At 36.7% G+C, this 15,463-nt stretch overlaps 3 protein-coding genes and 1 pseudogene across 4 annotated transcripts; all 4 read right to left on the bottom strand.

The window, feature by feature from the left end:
* Nucleotides 1-444: 444 nt before the first annotated feature.
* On the bottom strand, nucleotides 445-2,496 carry LOC108173325 ((+)-neomenthol dehydrogenase-like). The gene is made up of 5 exons (XM_017332167.3): nucleotides 2,273-2,496; nucleotides 1,933-2,179; nucleotides 1,739-1,807; nucleotides 1,392-1,571; nucleotides 445-1,010 (listed from the first exon to the last, which is right to left on the bottom strand). Exons 1-5 carry the CDS (start codon nucleotides 2,290-2,292, stop codon nucleotides 633-635), a joined length of 894 nt encoding a protein of 297 aa, XP_017187656.2. The 5' UTR covers nucleotides 2,293-2,496; the 3' UTR covers nucleotides 445-632.
* A 596-nt stretch (nucleotides 2,497-3,092) lies between these two features.
* On the bottom strand, nucleotides 3,093-4,901 carry LOC108169346 ((+)-neomenthol dehydrogenase-like; annotated as a pseudogene).
* Nucleotides 4,902-9,857: 4,956 nt separating this feature from the next.
* On the bottom strand, nucleotides 9,858-11,992 carry LOC139193555 ((+)-neomenthol dehydrogenase-like). Of its 2 annotated transcripts, none has more exons than XM_070816741.1 (5): nucleotides 11,786-11,992; nucleotides 11,438-11,684; nucleotides 11,198-11,266; nucleotides 10,591-10,770; nucleotides 9,858-10,346 (listed from the first exon to the last, which is right to left on the bottom strand). In XM_070816741.1, exons 1-5 carry the CDS (start codon nucleotides 11,803-11,805, stop codon nucleotides 9,969-9,971), a joined length of 894 nt encoding a protein of 297 aa, XP_070672842.1. In that variant the 5' UTR covers nucleotides 11,806-11,992; the 3' UTR covers nucleotides 9,858-9,968. The 2 variants fall into 2 exon arrangements, with proteins under 2 accessions (XP_070672842.1, XP_070672858.1); XM_070816757.1 differs by having other exon boundaries at nucleotides 10,591-10,767; nucleotides 11,786-11,947.
* Nucleotides 11,993-12,634: 642 nt separating this feature from the next.
* On the bottom strand, nucleotides 12,635-14,862 carry LOC103417586 ((+)-neomenthol dehydrogenase-like). Its single transcript, XM_008355761.4, has 5 exons — nucleotides 14,636-14,862; nucleotides 14,284-14,530; nucleotides 14,071-14,139; nucleotides 13,446-13,625; nucleotides 12,635-13,189 (listed from the first exon to the last, which is right to left on the bottom strand). The coding sequence occupies exons 1-5, from the start codon at nucleotides 14,653-14,655 to the stop codon at nucleotides 12,818-12,820; spliced, it is 888 nt and encodes a 295-aa protein (XP_008353983.3). The 5' UTR covers nucleotides 14,656-14,862; the 3' UTR covers nucleotides 12,635-12,817.
* Nucleotides 14,863-15,463: the final 601 nt, after the last annotated feature.

The raw sequence follows: 15,463 nt of genomic DNA, 5'->3' as shown, positions 1-15,463 counted from the left end.
GTCCTGAACCTGCCTGTTTCAAACAGGTCGAGTTAGGTCCGGTTTCAAATCTCAGAATCCTTCTACCCGGCTCGGCCCACCCCGGTGTATTTTAAAATAGTTCCGGTCCGGTCCCTCCAAATTTGGGCCCGGCCCGGCCCGTGCCCACCCCCAACGTAAGTATATGAAATATAATATTGATATAAGGACATTGATAATTGGTAACTATACGTTAATGTAATATATAGAAGACACAGGTTTAGTCAGCTTCTCCTCCGTTTGCACTCAAGTTCGAATTCACTTTCGTGTATTTAGATGAATTTATAGTAAAACATTATTTGTATTGAAAGAATTATCCGGAGTGGCAAAAGTGTTCCATTCCCTTTATTGGTACCGTACTATTTGTATGTATTCTTCCGCAAACTCATAGTTTAGGGTACCCAAACTATTCTGAAACCTGGAAACTAAAAACGACTCAAACTTATATTTTAACTCCAATCAAGATTTATCATTGTATCGAAACAACTCTAATCGATTTCTTCATGCCCTTCTGCATCCCGGAGAAGAAAGTGTTCATCGCTGAAACCTCAAATTGCAGTAATCACATTGACTTATACTGGAAGAAAAGAGTACGGTAGTACAAACAGAAGTATTCAAAATGGTGTCATTTCTTTGCGGACAAAGTATAGGCCAGTAGGACCGCCATTGGGGAGTAGCGCCAACCTGACGATGCTTTCAGCACCTTCATCGATGGTTAAGACACCAAGATTGAAGCTCATATCTGTTTTTACTAACCCAGGGCTCCCACAGTTGATGCAGAAATTCGGATACTTCTTGGCCAGAATCCTAGTGTACGCATTCAAGGCTGCTTTCGAGACTTTGTAGGCTGGAAAGATGTGAGACCAGCCTTTGGTTTCTAGCAAATCATGTTTATAGTCTTCCAAAAACTCACTCAAAACAGCTTCTATTCTCTCTTCGGTAATGATCTCAGCATCACTAAGTACCTCTTTGGTCCTTCCATTTGGAAAATTCTGAAGCAACAAGAAAGACGGGAGAGTTTTAATTTGATTCGAAAAACAGAAAATTTGCATCTTGCCATCTATGTAGAACTAAATACATGGATTGCTCATAATTAAACATTTCATCAACACAGTTCAGATCCATTTCCGGAAAATTGGTTTACTCTGGCATTCAACTAATGTTCTAATGTAATTCCAGAGCTCCAATATACTTCATTAAGCACGGAAAAGACTTATAAAGTGTGTAATTCTCCACATCTATTTTAAGGAATATAAATTGACTAAACCATTTAGTTCAACTTCTAAAACGGTAAAACCACATTAACTACCAGTCAAAACTTGATCTTGTTTGAAAATACCAAAAAAAAATCACATTTTATTAGTTGCTCATACCGTCAGCTTAGCAAGAAGGGAAGAAACATTAACGATTCTTGGTGAATCCGATAGCTGGAGGAGAGGCAAAAGCGCTTCAGTCACACTTTTGGCACCGTAGTAGTTTGTTTTAAGGCATTCTTCTGCTAACTCGTAGTTTGGTGTCGTCGATATTTCACTAAAATCGATTTCTTCAGGCTTCTGCATAATTGCATCCAGGAAAAGAACGTTAATTAACACTCTCGGGAAGTTTGCATCATTACTTTCCTAAGTTTCAAGAGAAAGAAATTCTTAGAAGGATTCTGTTCCGAAAACCGATTACTCTTATCAATCATATATAAATGATTGATTTATATATATAATCTCACCTTACCACTTACAGCTGACCTGAAACTTTCAGGGTCTACCATGCTTCCATTGATTCCTGCATTGTTTACCTACACAGTACAAAAAGTTCCAACATTTCAACTTCAAACTTAAATAAAAGCAAGAAGCAGAATTGCAATATTATCTCTATTGATCTAAGCAAGAAAACCCAACTTAATTTTCAAGATTTACATACCAAGATATCGAGTTTCGCGAATTGGGTTTTGACCAAACCTGCAAGGGAAGTAATGCTAGCAGAATCTGTAACATCAAGCTGATGAAAAACCACAAGCTCAGAGAGCCCAAAATCTTTCAATTTCTCAACAGCTTCAAGACCCCTCTTCTCATCTCTTGCAGTTAACACTACTATGACCCCATTTGAAGCCAACTGCTTAACAATTCCAAATCCAACCCCTTTGTTTGCCCCTGTCACAACTGCATACCTGACCAAAATATGAAAAACCAGATTTAAGATAAATAAGAAAAAATGGGATTTTATTTATGTGGTTAAAGGATGAAGAAAACTAGACACTTACCTTTTACTTGCTTCTGCCATTGTTTCTTGGCTTTGAGGTTGTTTCTTGGCTTTGAGCTTGTTCCTTCGCTTGGCTCTTCCCTGGTTGTCAGAATTTCATGCCATCATTTTTTTTAAAGAAAATTAGGATCAGATGCCATGATTATATTAATATTTTTTGTAGTCTTTAGTAGACTCACTTGTTTTATCTCTTATTTTATTTTATTTTTATTTTTTTATCATATTGTTTATGAAATGAGGCCATATACTTTAAAGAACATAGTGTATACAATGAGGTCATATAAAACTCCAAAAGTGTTATCTTCGCCATAAGGTTGTCAAAGAGCACATGATCACTCATTTTTAGATTTGATATCAGGAATTAAAGAAATAAACGGATGTGCTTTCAAGGTTTTAATCCCAATGATCATGAGTTGGAATCATTAGTTTGCTAGTCTACGATAGTACACTGTAATGTACCCATATCCTTGCACTCGTAGATCAGAGTAATTTAAAATCACATTCGTCAAAAAACAAAAAGTTTGAAGTTTTGGTTTAGTTTATGGGCATTTGGGCTTCCTTTTACACCCATAAGAAAAGACAAGTTTTGGGCCTTCGGCTGCGTTGGCTGTATTGCTTCTTTTCCGTCTGTTTGAGCTTTAAGCCCTCCTCCTTACCAAGCTAAAACCCGATCATCTCAATCAAAACTATTCAAAGTCACAAAGCCAATCACCATATCTTCATCTTCTAGCATTTTACATTTTACTTTGACAGAATTGATATCAGGGGCGAAGAGAACGAGAGCAAGAGTGAATGAGTGACCAAGAGAATGACACTCCGTATTGCAATAGGCAAGTCAATTTTCATGAACATATAACATAAGCTCATAAACTGCATTTGTTACATTGTAAACACACTAATGATGATCATTATTCATGAAACATAAAAGAACCTTCAAAAAGGTGCCACTTCTTTCGGAGAAAAGTAGAGGCCAGTAGAACTGCCGTTGGGGAGTAACGCCAACCTGACAATGCTTTCAGCACCTTCGTCGATGGTTAAGATGCCAGCATCGAAGCTCATGTCGGTTTTGACAAATCCAGGGCTGCCACAGTTGATGCAGAAATTTGGATACTTTTTGGCCAAAATCCTAGTGTACGCGTTCAAGGCTGCTTTCGAGACTGTATAGGGTGGAAAAACAGGAGGCCAGATTTTGGTGTCTTGCAAACCTTGTTTAGAGTCTTCCAAAAATCCATTCAACACAGAATCTATTCTCTCTTCTGTAAGTGTCTCTGCATCACTCAGTACCTCTTTAGGCCATCCATTTGGAAAATTCTGAAGCATCGTGCAAGACGACAGAGTTTTAGCTCGATTTCGAAACAGAAAATATTGCATCTATGTATAGAAAGGTTTAGTAAGTTCCAACCAAGCACACTTCAAAAATAAAAAACAGATGAAGGACAAAGAGTTCTCCAATATTTTTTTGTTAAAGGCAAATAAATCGGCTGAAAATCTTTGGTTCAATTTCATCAACCATATCAACAACTAAGCGGAACTTGATCCTGTTAGGAGAATGCCATACCATTAGCTTAGCAGCACCGGTAGAAACATTGATGATTCTTGGAGAATCCGATAGCTGGAGGAGGGGCAAAAGCGCTTCAGTCACTCTTTTTGTACCATAGTAGTTTGTTTTCAGGCATTCTTCTGCTAACTCATAGCTTTGGTGTTATCAATATTTCACTCCAATGGATTTCACCAGGCTTGTACATCCGGGAGAAAGACGTTAATTAACCCCCTTTGAAGTTTTCCATCATTACTTTCCCAATTGAAGTTACAAGAGAATGAAATTTGTACAAGGATTGTGTCCCAGAAGTATTGAATAATTCCTAACCTCATCTTAAAAAACATCTGGGAAGTGAATTTCGCACTCCCTCTTCACCCTTTCACTCCTTTTTTGTTCCTAGCCTTTGGATTGAATATATCAAAGAAGAATCAAGGGAAAAAAAAAAAGGAGAGTGATGCAAAAGGAGAAAACTAGAGTCCGAAAACCGCTACACAAGAAAATGCTTTGCGTCTAATAAATTTTTTGCCTAGATGTAACTTTTACTGATCCATATAAATTTATATACATATATGTATGTATATATACAGAACCTCACCTTAGCAGTAGCAGCTGATATAAAAGCTTCAGGGTTTATTATGCTTCCATTAATTGCTGCGTTATTTACCTACACAGCACAAAAGTTCCATCTTTGTTATGTTTACTTCAACTTAAAACACAAATTAAAGCAAATATCATCATTCATCAGCAGGTAATCCGAAATTATTAATAAATTGTATTGCTTAACCTAACCAGTAAAAATCGGCTCCAAGGTTTGAGATTTACATACCAAGATATCGAGTTTTCCGAATTGGGTTTTCACAAAATCCGCCAATACAGCAGCGCTAGCAGAATCTGTTACATCAAGCTGATGAAAAACAACCAGATCAGAAATGCCAAAATCTTTCACTTTCGCTAGAGCTTCAAGACCCCTCTTCTCATTTCTAGCAGTTAACACAACTACGACTCCTTTTGAAGCCAACTGCTTAACTGTGCCAAATCCAACCCCTTTGTTAGCTCCTGTCACAACTGCATACCTGACAGAAAAACCAAATTAAGAAATTCTGGAAAAAGAAAAAGAATAGAAAAAAAGAAAGATAATAGGTAAGAAAAAAATGCCCTTTTCGTGCCTTTTTATTTATATGCTCATAGTTAAACGACGTCAATATTTTATATTACTATTTATTTTTGTTTTATTATATTTATAAAAAAATAATATAAAATGTTGGCGTGGCTTAACCATAACCACACAAAACAGGAAGGCACGGGGAGGGCAGACAATCCTTGTCCAAGAAAAAAATGGAACTTTAACAAAAGTTTTTTATACTAAAAGTCAATCATAGTACTATTCACTTTACTATGTATTTTGTTCTTATCGTTAAAACTCTTTTCAAATTTTTTTCATTAGTTTTCCTAAGAAAAAATGGATGTTATAAATAAGGAGTAGGATTCTCTCCTTTTTTTTTTCCCTCCCCTTTCCTGCCATTCTATTTGAACAGTCATGGTTAAGCTACCTCAATATTTTATATTAATTTTTTTATAAAAAAAGAAAAAATAAATAAATAAAGAATATGAGAAGAGAGGATGAAAAGAGGATGGAAGAGAATCCTACGCTTCTTACAATTCGTCAGTTTTTTTTGCAGATGCTTATGCAATGAGGTTATATGAACTATTTGCAGATTGTGTATGCATTGAGGTCATATGACGTTGACTATTTTTTTCTTCCTTCTGGGCCTCATTTAAGATACACAGAAAATAAAGTTACGGGCCATGTTAAACAAGATTCTAATCGATTCATTTAGCGACACAAGGCTCGTTCAGTAGTGTATAGTTCAACGACATTCTCTATTTTTGCTTTTTTACTCTCTGTAATCAACTTCTACTTGTCTCATTTTTCAAGATCTGTTGAAACTTATGGAATATATTTTTCTTGATTGCATTTACGATTTTCGAATAACTATATTGAATAAAGAATTTTTTCAGCCAGGCTCCTGAATGAAGGAACCAAAGATTGCCGGAAAAATATTGCCAATTCTTGGTATATCAGATAGCTGGAAGAGTAACATATTTCTTCTGCAAACTCGTAGTTTGTGGCTCGATGTTTCACTCCACTCGACCTCTTCATGCTCTTTTGCATCCAGGAGACGATGCATTAACTTATAGGCGGAATAAAATGGTTGAAGGATTGTGTTTACAAAAAACTGCAACAGTGTTCATTGCCGAATGCTCAAATTGCAGCATTGACATTTACTTATTTTGGACAATGAATAAATCTATAAGAAATTTTGTTTGCACTACATAATCATCATATAAACTCTCTAGGGAGATGATCACACACATACCCTATTACGAAAGTCCCTTACTTCATCTGTTACATTGTGCAAAAACTATTAAGTACTAAAAAAGATGCAACTTCTTTCTGACCAAAGTAAAGACCAGTAGGACCGCCAGCCAACCTGACAAGGCTTTCAGCACCTTCATCGATGGTTAAGATGCCAACATTGAAGGTTATACTGTTTTGACAAATCCAAGGCTCAGACAATTGATGCAGAAAGTCGGATACTTCTTGGCCAGAATCCTAGTTTATACGTTCAAGGCTGCTTTCGAAACTGTACAGGAAAAATAGGAGACCCGATTTTGGTGTCTTTTTTTTTTTTTTTGGTGCGCAATGAGACCATATAACATAGGGTATACAATGAGGTCATATAAAACTCCAAAAATGTTATCTTCGCCATAAGGTAGGTAGTCAAAGAGTACATGATCACTCATTTTTGAATTTGATAGCAAGAATAAAAGAAATAAACAAACTTGCTTTTTAAGGTTTTAATCTCAGTGTAATGAGATTTAGAGTATAACTTTGACATTTTTTGTTTTTGATTTTAATGTAAAACACCATCCCTAAAAATAATGTAATTTCATTTTGTTTTGAGTATTATTTTCTTTTAAAATTGTTTTTTATGTTAAATTGTGTGCCACGTGGAATCCCTTTTTGGTCTCCTTATGCCCTCTCTTTCCCGTCACTCTCCCTCATTTTCTCTTTTTCTTCTTCTCCTTCACCGTGCAACACCCATAACCTATGTCCTAAAATCATCATCAAATCACAATTTCAACATCACCATCGTCTTTATCTTGTTACTACGAACTCAACCGTAGTCTTGGCATCTTGGAAGTCGAACCATGAAGCCCCGTACCCGAGCTCCGACGCAGATCGCCACTTTCAAGGAAACTTCCGGCCAAACCACGGCGGTTGGCCAGCGTGCAAGGTATCAATCTCTTCGTCTCGTTGAGTACTACAACTTTCCTTTTTGTTTCACCCAATTTCGTTGAGTATTGAAGAAATTATACTCATTTGAATCTTACCCAGTTTCAGGCGACCTCTGAGGCTTTCGAGGCATTTTGCGGTCAAACCACAGCAAGTTAGACGTCATGTGAGGACCATTCTCTTTGTCTCTTCGAGGGCTACGATTTCCGTTTTTGAATTACTTGATTTCGTTGAGTATCGACAAAGTTATTAACGTTTAAAGTTTGTTCAGTTTTCCGGCCGAAATCCGACCTTCTCTTTCAAATGGATCTGACGACCCACAATTGGAACTCGGGCCGGGCTTTCAAGCCCCAAAGCCCTTTCAAACCAGGCCTTCGGGCCGTTGAGTCTAAGCCCAAAACCTTAAGGCAACCCAATCTTTTTTGTTTTGTTATTTATTTTATTTGTTTATTTTCTATTAGAAACCCAAAGGCCCTTGGGCCATTCAGTTAGGGCCTTAGGCCCGTGGACTCTTTTAACCCTTAAAACCCTAAGCCCTTTTTCCCTTAAACCCAATCCAAATCCTTTTATTTTTATTTATATTAATTGTTTGAAAATAAACCCAAACTCTTAAAGCCCAACCATTTTTAAAAGCTTAACCCAAACCCCTTAGCCCTTAGCCTAAACCCATTAACCCATTATTCTAGAACTTAACCCTAACCCAAGTCCTAAACCCTAAACCCTAACCGACCCAATATTCTATTAGAGAATTTTCCATCAGGGAATATTCTCTAGAATATTCTATGGAATTTTACGAAATTTATCCAGGACCATTCTTAAGGTAATTCGACGTTCTGAATCCGTTTCCAATGTCCGTTTTCCCAAATTCAATTGCTATTATATAGTTTTATTTATTGGACTCTTTATGTGCTTAGGGACAATTATTGTGGCTTTTGCATATTCGTTAGCTGCGCAGCTTTTCGATGGCGAAGTACTGTGAGTGGACCCCATCTAAAATTACATGATTTTATAGTTCAATTGCATAAATGAATAGCATGCCTTTCGAGTTTATGATTTGATTTTATGTTAAGTCTGTTTACTGAATATATTGATTTTCGTTTCGTGTTTTGGTGAGGAATTAATTGTTGGCCTTTATTGAGCTATATTTTAATATATCATATTTTGTATAAAAACCATGAACGGGTAGACTATCTAATGGATGACGATAGGATTCTAGAACATGTTTTCGAAACCCCTCTTTATAATATAGATGATGGATGACTTTATACTATGAAGTAGTTATTTTTGAGAGGCGTAACTATTTATGCGTACCTAGGACACTATGCCGCCTGAGGCGAGGATCTGGTGTTGGCATTTAGGCCGGGAGAAATAATCCCTACCTACGGGCTGAGGGACATGGGACAGGCATTAGGTCGAGAGTTGGTAATCTCTGGCTACGGGTGCAGAGACCACGAAACAGGCATTGGGCCGGGAGTTATATTTATTTAGTGATCTTACTAGCAGCACACCGCGCTTACGAGACGATCTATGAGATGTTTACTGTTTTGATTTCCGCGATGTTATTCCGCGATATGATTTTTGAGATATTTTTGGAATGCTAGAGTTTCAGGAAAATTTATCACTTATTTATGCTAGTAGTTTTCATTATATATAAACCTAGGGGTTAGTATGTTCATAACTGTTTTTGTATTATGTATATATATAAACTTGGTCCACTCACCCTTGTTTTGCGCCTCTTTTCAGGATTTAGAATCGAGGCATACGATCCCGATGTCAACGTCTTCGCTTTGGCATATTCGAGTCCTCTTGGTGTAGGACCCACATCTGTTATTTATTAAATCTTATATTAATTCTTTTAGAACTCTAGTTAGTTGTATGCTCTGAACACGTTCCTAAATTATTAATTCTTTGTATTTTAAATTTCTAACCCTTATTTATTTCTTATTCTTAGCTTTTGTATCAATTAATGGCTTTCATCACCCTCGGGTGTCGGCCAGCACGTGTCTATCCTGGTATTCGGGGAATATCAGGGTCGGGGCGTGTCAGATTGTAACATCCCACATCGCCCAGAGGAGTGATCCTTAAATGTATATTCTCATCCCTACTTAGCACGAGGCATTTTGGGAGATCACTGGTTTCGGGTTCCATCGGAACTCCGAAGTTAAGCGAGTAGTGTGCGAGAGCAATCCCATGATGGGTGACCCACTGGGAAGTTCTCATAAACAAAAACCGTGAAGGCGTAGTCAGGGCCCAAAGCGGACAATATCGTGCTACAGTGGTGGAGTGGGCCCGGGAAGTGATCCGTCCCGGACGGGGATGTGACATTAAAGTTTGAAGTTTTGGTGCAATTTGGAATCATGAGTTAGCTAGTCTACGATAGTACACTGTAATGTACCCATATCCTTGCACCCGTAAATTAGACTAATTTAGAATCACATTTGTCAAAAAACAAAAAAAAGTTTTGGTTTGGTTTATGGGCCTTTGGGCTTTCTTTTTACACCCACAAGAAAATACAAGTTTTAGGCCTTTTGTTGTATTGCTTCTTTTCTGTCTGTTTGAGCTTTAAGCCCTCCTCATTACCAAGCTATAAATAAACCGCTCATCTCAATCAAATCTACTAAAGTCATAAAGCCAATCACCATGTCTTCATCTTGTAGCATTTTACATTCTCTTTGAACATAATTGATATCAAGGGCAAAGAGAAAGAGACTAAGAGTGAATGGGTGACCAGGAGAACGACACTCTGCATTGTAACAACAAGTCAATTTTCATGACATTATAACATAAGCTTGTAAACTTCATTTATTACAATGTACACACACTATTGATGATCATTATTCATGAAACATAAAAGAACCTTCAAAAAGGTGCCACTTCTTTCCTAGAAAAGTAGAGGCCAGTAGAACCGCCGTTGGGGAGTAGCGCCAACCTGACAATGCTTTCAGCACCTTCGTCGATGGTTAAGATGCCAGCATTGAAGCTCATGTCGGTTTTGACAAATCCAGGGCTGCCACAGTTGATGCAGAAATTTGGATACTTTTTGGCCAAAATCCTAGTGTACGCGTTCAAGGCGGCTTTCGAGACTGTATAGGGTGGAAAAACAGGAGGCCAGATTTTGATGTCTTGCAAACCTCGTTTAGAGTCTTCCAAAAATCCACTCAACACAGAATCTATTCTCTCTTCTGTAAGTGTCTCTGCATCACTCAGTACCTCTTTAGGCCATCCATTTGGAAAATTCTGAAGCACCGTGCAAGACGACAGAGTTTTAGTTTGATTTCGAAACAGAAAATATTGTCTATGTATAGAAAGGTTTAGTAAGTTCCAAACAAGCACACTTTCAAAATAAAAAACAGATGAAGGACAAAGAGTTCTCCAATATTTTTTGTTAAAGGAAAATAAATCAACTGAAAATCTTTGGTTCAATTTCATCAACCATATCAACAACTAAGCGGAACTTGATCCTGTTAGGAGAATGCCATACCATAAGCTTAGCAGCACCGGTAGAAACATTGACGATTCTGGGAGAATCTGATAGCTGGAGGAGGGGCAAAAGCGCTTCAGTCACTCTTTTTGTACCATAGTAGTTTGTTTTCAGGCATTCTTCTGCTAACTCGTAGTTTGGTATAGTCGGTATTTCATTCCAATTTATTTCTTCAGGCTTCTACATCCGGGAGAAAAACGTTAATTAACCCCCTTTGAAGTTTTGCATCATTACTTTCCCAAAGTGAAGTTATAAGAGAACGAAATTTGTACAAGGATTGTGTCCCAGAATTATTGAATAATTCCTAACCTCATCTTAAAAAAACAACCCGGAATCGACTCTCGCACTCCCTCTTCACCCTTTCACTCCCTTTTTGTTCCCGGCCTTTGGATTGAATATATTAAAGAAGAATCAAGGGAAAAAAAACGGAGAATGATGCATAAGGAGAAGACGAGAGTCTGAAAACTGCTACCCACTACACAAGAAAATGCTTTGCGTCTAATAATTTTTTTGCCTAGATGTAACTTTTACCGATCTATATATATATATATATATATATATATATATATATATATATATATATATAGACACACACACAAAACCTCACCTTAGCAGTAGCAGCTGATATAAAAGCTTCAGGGTTTACCACACTTCCATTAATTGCTGCATTATTTACCTACACAGCACAAAAGTTCCAAAAGTTTCATCTTTGTTATGTTTACTTCAACTTAAAACACAAATTAAAGCAAACATCATCATTCATCAGCAGGTAATCCGTGGTTAATACTAAACTGTATTGCTTAACCTAACCAGCAGAAATCAGCTCTAAGTTTTGAGATTTACATACCAAGATATCGAGTTTTCCGAATTGGGTTTTCACAAAATCCGCCAATACAGCAGCGCTAGCAGAATCTGTTACATCAAGCTGATGAAAAACAACCAAATCAGAAATGCCAAAATCTTTCAGTTTTTCAAGAGCTTCAAGACCCCTCTTCTCATCCCTAGCAGTTAACACAACTACGACGCCTTTTGAAGCCAACTGCTTAACTGTGCCAAATCCAACCCCTTTGTTAGCTCCTGTCACAACTGCATACCTGACAGAAAAACCAAATTAAGAAATTCTGGAAAAAAAAAAAGAAAAAAAGAAAAAGAAAGATAATATGTAAGAAAAAATGGGTGTTACAAATAAAACTACCTCCTTACTGCTTCTGCCATTGTTAAATTGATTTGCTTTCAGCTTTTTCTTTCTTTCTAGTTCTCAGACCAATATTTATGGACATTTGAACCCAGTTTTTCGTACACTTCTTACAATTCGTCAGTTTTTGGCAGATGCGTATGCAATGAGGTCATATGAACTATTTGCAGATTGTGTATGCATTGAGGTCATATGACGTTGACTATTTTTTTCTTCCTTCTGGGCCTCATTTAAGATCCACAAAAAATAAAGTTACAGGCCATGTTAAACGCAATTCTAATCGATTCATCCAACAATACAAGCCTCGATTAGTAACAAATGGTTCAATCGATTGATTCAATCAATTTCTACTAGTCTCTTTTTTTTTAAATCTGTTGAAACTTCTGGAATATATTTTTCTTGATTAAATTTACAATTTTCGAATAACTATGTTGAATAATGAATTTTCAGCCAGGCTCCTGAATGCAGGTACCAAATATATAGAGATTGAGAACAAAATATTAACCAAAGTCTTATTTAAGGCAAACAAATTGACTGAAATGTTTTTGTTAAAAAACTTTATCAACCATATTAACTACTCCTATAAACTTTGATTTGTTATGAGTATGCCTAGGAAATATATTTTTCTAAGTTGCTCACACCGTTAGCTCAGCAACACCGGAAAAATATTGCCAATTCTTGGTAAATTAGATAGCTGGAAGAGTAACACATTCCTTCTGAAACTCGTAGATTGTGGCTCGATTTTTCACTCTTCTTGACTTCTTCATGTTCTTTTACACCCAGGAGACGATGCATTAACTTATAGACGGAATAAAATAGTAGAAGGATTGTGTTTACAGAAAACTGCAATAGTGTTCATGGACGAATGCTCAAATTGCAGCATTGACATTTATTTATTTTGGACAGAATAAATGTCTAAAAAAAATTTCTTTAACAATCATTGTAAAAATTTCTAGAGAAAGTGATCACACACACATCTATTACGAAAGTCCCAAACTTCATCTGTTACATTGTGCAAAAACTATTAAGTACTCAGAACGAAGCGACTTCTTTCTGACCAAAGTAGAGACCAGTAGGACCGCCGTTGGGAAGTAGCCCCAACCTGACAAGGCTTTCAGCACCTTCGTCGATGGTTAAGATGCCAACATTGAAGGTTATATCTGTTTTGACAAATCCAGGGCTCACACAATTGATGCAGAAATTCGGATACTTCTTGGCCAGAATCCTGGTGTATGCGTTCAATGCTGCTTTCGAGACTGTATAGGGTGGAAAAATAGGAGACCAGATTTTGGTGTCTCCTTTTTTGAAGTCTTCCAAAAATCTAATCAACACAGAATCTATCTTCTCTTCTGTAAGTCTCTCGGCATCACTCAGTACCTCTTTAGCCCATCCATTTGGAAAATTCTGAAGCAGCATGAAAGACAGGAGAGTTTTGGTTTGATTTCAAAACACAAAAATTGCATCTTACGTATGAAAAAACAGAAGGATTCCTTTTTGTAAAACAGATGAAGGACAGAGTTCTCTAATACATTTCATAAAAGGAAAACAATTTGACTGAAATATTTGGTTCAATTTCATCAACTATTTCAACAACTAAGTGGAAATTTGATCTTGTCAAGGGAATGCCAGAAAAAGAAACATATTTTTATGTTGATCATACCATTAGTTTACCAACACCGGAAGAAACATTCACGATTCTTGGAGAATCAGATAGCTGGAGGAGGGGCAAAAGCGCTTCAGTCACACTTTTGGTACCATAGTAGTTTGTCTTCAGGCATTGTTCCGCTACCTCGTCGTTTGGTATGGTCGGTATTTCACTCCAATTGATTTCTTCAGGCCTCTGCATCCCAGAAAAAAAGTTAACCCTTTTGAAAGCTTTGCACCATCATTTTCCCTAATTAATTTATAAAGTTATACGGGAATGAAATTGTACAAGGATTGTGTTCCCAGAAAATTGTATTGCGTAAGCCCCTAACTTCATCTCAAATGGGGGAAAGGGAAGCGATTTTCGCACTTCCTTTTCTCCCCCTGTACTCATTTCTTTTTTCTTCCTAGCATTTGGATTGAATAAATGTAAGGAGAGTCAAGCAACAAAAACGAGAGAGTAATACAGGAGAAAAAGTGAGCATGAAAATCGCCTGGATGTAACTTTTACTGATTCACAAGGTTGCTCTTGTCAATTAATCTTGTTTCCAATTCCAAAAGGCAAAATCATCTCACCTTTATGATGAAGGTTATGATATGTATATATATCTACACACATATATACACACAGAGAACCTCACCTTACCACTTGAAGCTGATTTGAAATCTTCAGGGGTTACTATGCTTCCAACAACTGCTGCATTGTTTACCTACACAGTACAAAATTGCCAAAAATTTCATCCCTGTCATCTCTGCCTTCATCAGTAAGTAATTAACCAGAGATTAATCATCTTTGCTCTCTATTGCTCAACTTAAACAGTAAAAATCAGCTCAAAATTTCAATATTTACTTACCAAGATATCGAGTTTCCCGAATTGGGTTTTGACAAAGTCCGCCAATCTAGCAGCACTAACAGAATCTGTTACATCAAGCTGATGAAAAACAACGAGATCAGAAATGCCAAAATCTTTCAGTTTTTCAAGAGCTTCAAGACCCCTCTTCTCATCTCTAGCAGTCAACACAACTACGATGCCGTTTGAAGCCAACTGCTTAACTGTGCCAAATCCAATCCCCTTGTTAGCTCCTGTCACAACTGCATACCTGACAGAAAAAACAAAAAACCCCAATGAAAATATATTGGGAAATTCTGGAAGAAGAAAAGAAGATAATTGATAAGATATGGGATCTTTTTATTTATACACTTACCTCTTTACTGTGTCCGCCATTGTTAAATTGGTTGGGTTTCAGCTTTTTCTTTCTTTCTAGTTCTCAGACCATATTTATAGATATTTGACTACTTTTCAGACTCACTTCTTACAATTCCTCAGATTTTTGCGTATTGTGCAAGGACCAAGTTGTATTATTTTGACTATTTTTTGCCCTTTTGGGGTTTGAAATTTGAGCCACCCCTTTTGGGGTTTCTGGGCTTCATATAAAACCCACAGAAAAAGACCACTTTTGGGCCATGTCAAATACAGTTCTAGTGGATCCATTAAGCTATTATAGGCCCGCTTAGTATGCAGAGAGGGAAGTGGTAGACCTGGAGATCATGTCGTGTTAGTTGTGTTCGTGTCATTTTCATGACATACTCGATATCATAACAGATCATTTCTTGTCAAACCCATTAATCTTAACTGATACTTTAACCCAACCCGTATTTTAACGGGTAATAATTTATTTTACTTCAATAAATTAGCAAATAAAAAAATCATCCTAAATTAGTAATAAATTAGCAAATAAAAAAATCATCCTAAATTAGTATCTACATACCACTTTGTCACATAAACATTACTTCAAAACAAAAAAACAAATTTATCTTTCAGATATTATATACCCAAAAATAAGAGCCTAATGGAAAAACATTATACATTACTACAAAATATCAAAATGTAGAAGGACATGCAAATTGCAAAATGAACGGAGTATTTTTTTTCAACGTTGTAGAGCCTTTCTCATAAGTCAGAGCCTTGCCAATGAGTTGAATGAGACACAAAGCATGCACGTTGTTTCTTACAGCAAAACCCTTCAATTTTT

The sequence above is a fragment of the Malus domestica genome, chromosome 01, assembly GCF_042453785.1.
Source record: "Malus domestica chromosome 01, GDT2T_hap1".
In the NCBI taxonomy this organism is placed as follows: domain Eukaryota; kingdom Viridiplantae; phylum Streptophyta; class Magnoliopsida; order Rosales; family Rosaceae; genus Malus; species Malus domestica.
This window is presented reverse-complemented; position numbering and strand designations above follow the sequence as displayed.

Bases quoted from the DNA above. Each gene is read 5' to 3' on its own strand.
- LOC108173325 (XM_017332167.3), bottom strand. From the start codon at position 2,292: ATGGCAGAAGCAAGTAAAAG. The intron at 2,180-2,272 runs GTAAGTGTCTAG...TATTTTGGTCAG, and splicing joins ATGGCAGAAGCAAGTAAAAG to GTATGCAGTTGTGACAGGGG. The intron at 1,572-1,738 runs GTGAGATTATAT...GCAATTATGCAG, and splicing joins GGTCAGCTGTAAGTGGTAAG to AAGCCTGAAGAAATCGATTT.
- LOC139193555 (XM_070816741.1), bottom strand. From the start codon at position 11,805: ATGGCAGAAGCAGTAAGGAG. The intron at 11,267-11,437 runs GTATGTAAATCT...TGTGCTGTGTAG, and splicing joins TCGGAAAACTCGATATCTTG to GTAAATAATGCAGCAATTAA. The intron at 10,347-10,590 runs GTATGGCATTCT...ACGGTGCTTCAG, and splicing joins CCGGTGCTGCTAAGCTTATG to AATTTTCCAAATGGATGGCC.
- LOC103417586 (XM_008355761.4), bottom strand. From the start codon at position 14,655: ATGGCGGACACAGTAAAGAG. The intron at 14,531-14,635 runs GTAAGTGTATAA...TTTTTCTGTCAG, and splicing joins ATGGCGGACACAGTAAAGAG to GTATGCAGTTGTGACAGGAG. The intron at 13,190-13,445 runs GTATGATCAACA...ATGCTGCTTCAG, and splicing joins CCGGTGTTGGTAAACTAATG to AATTTTCCAAATGGATGGGC.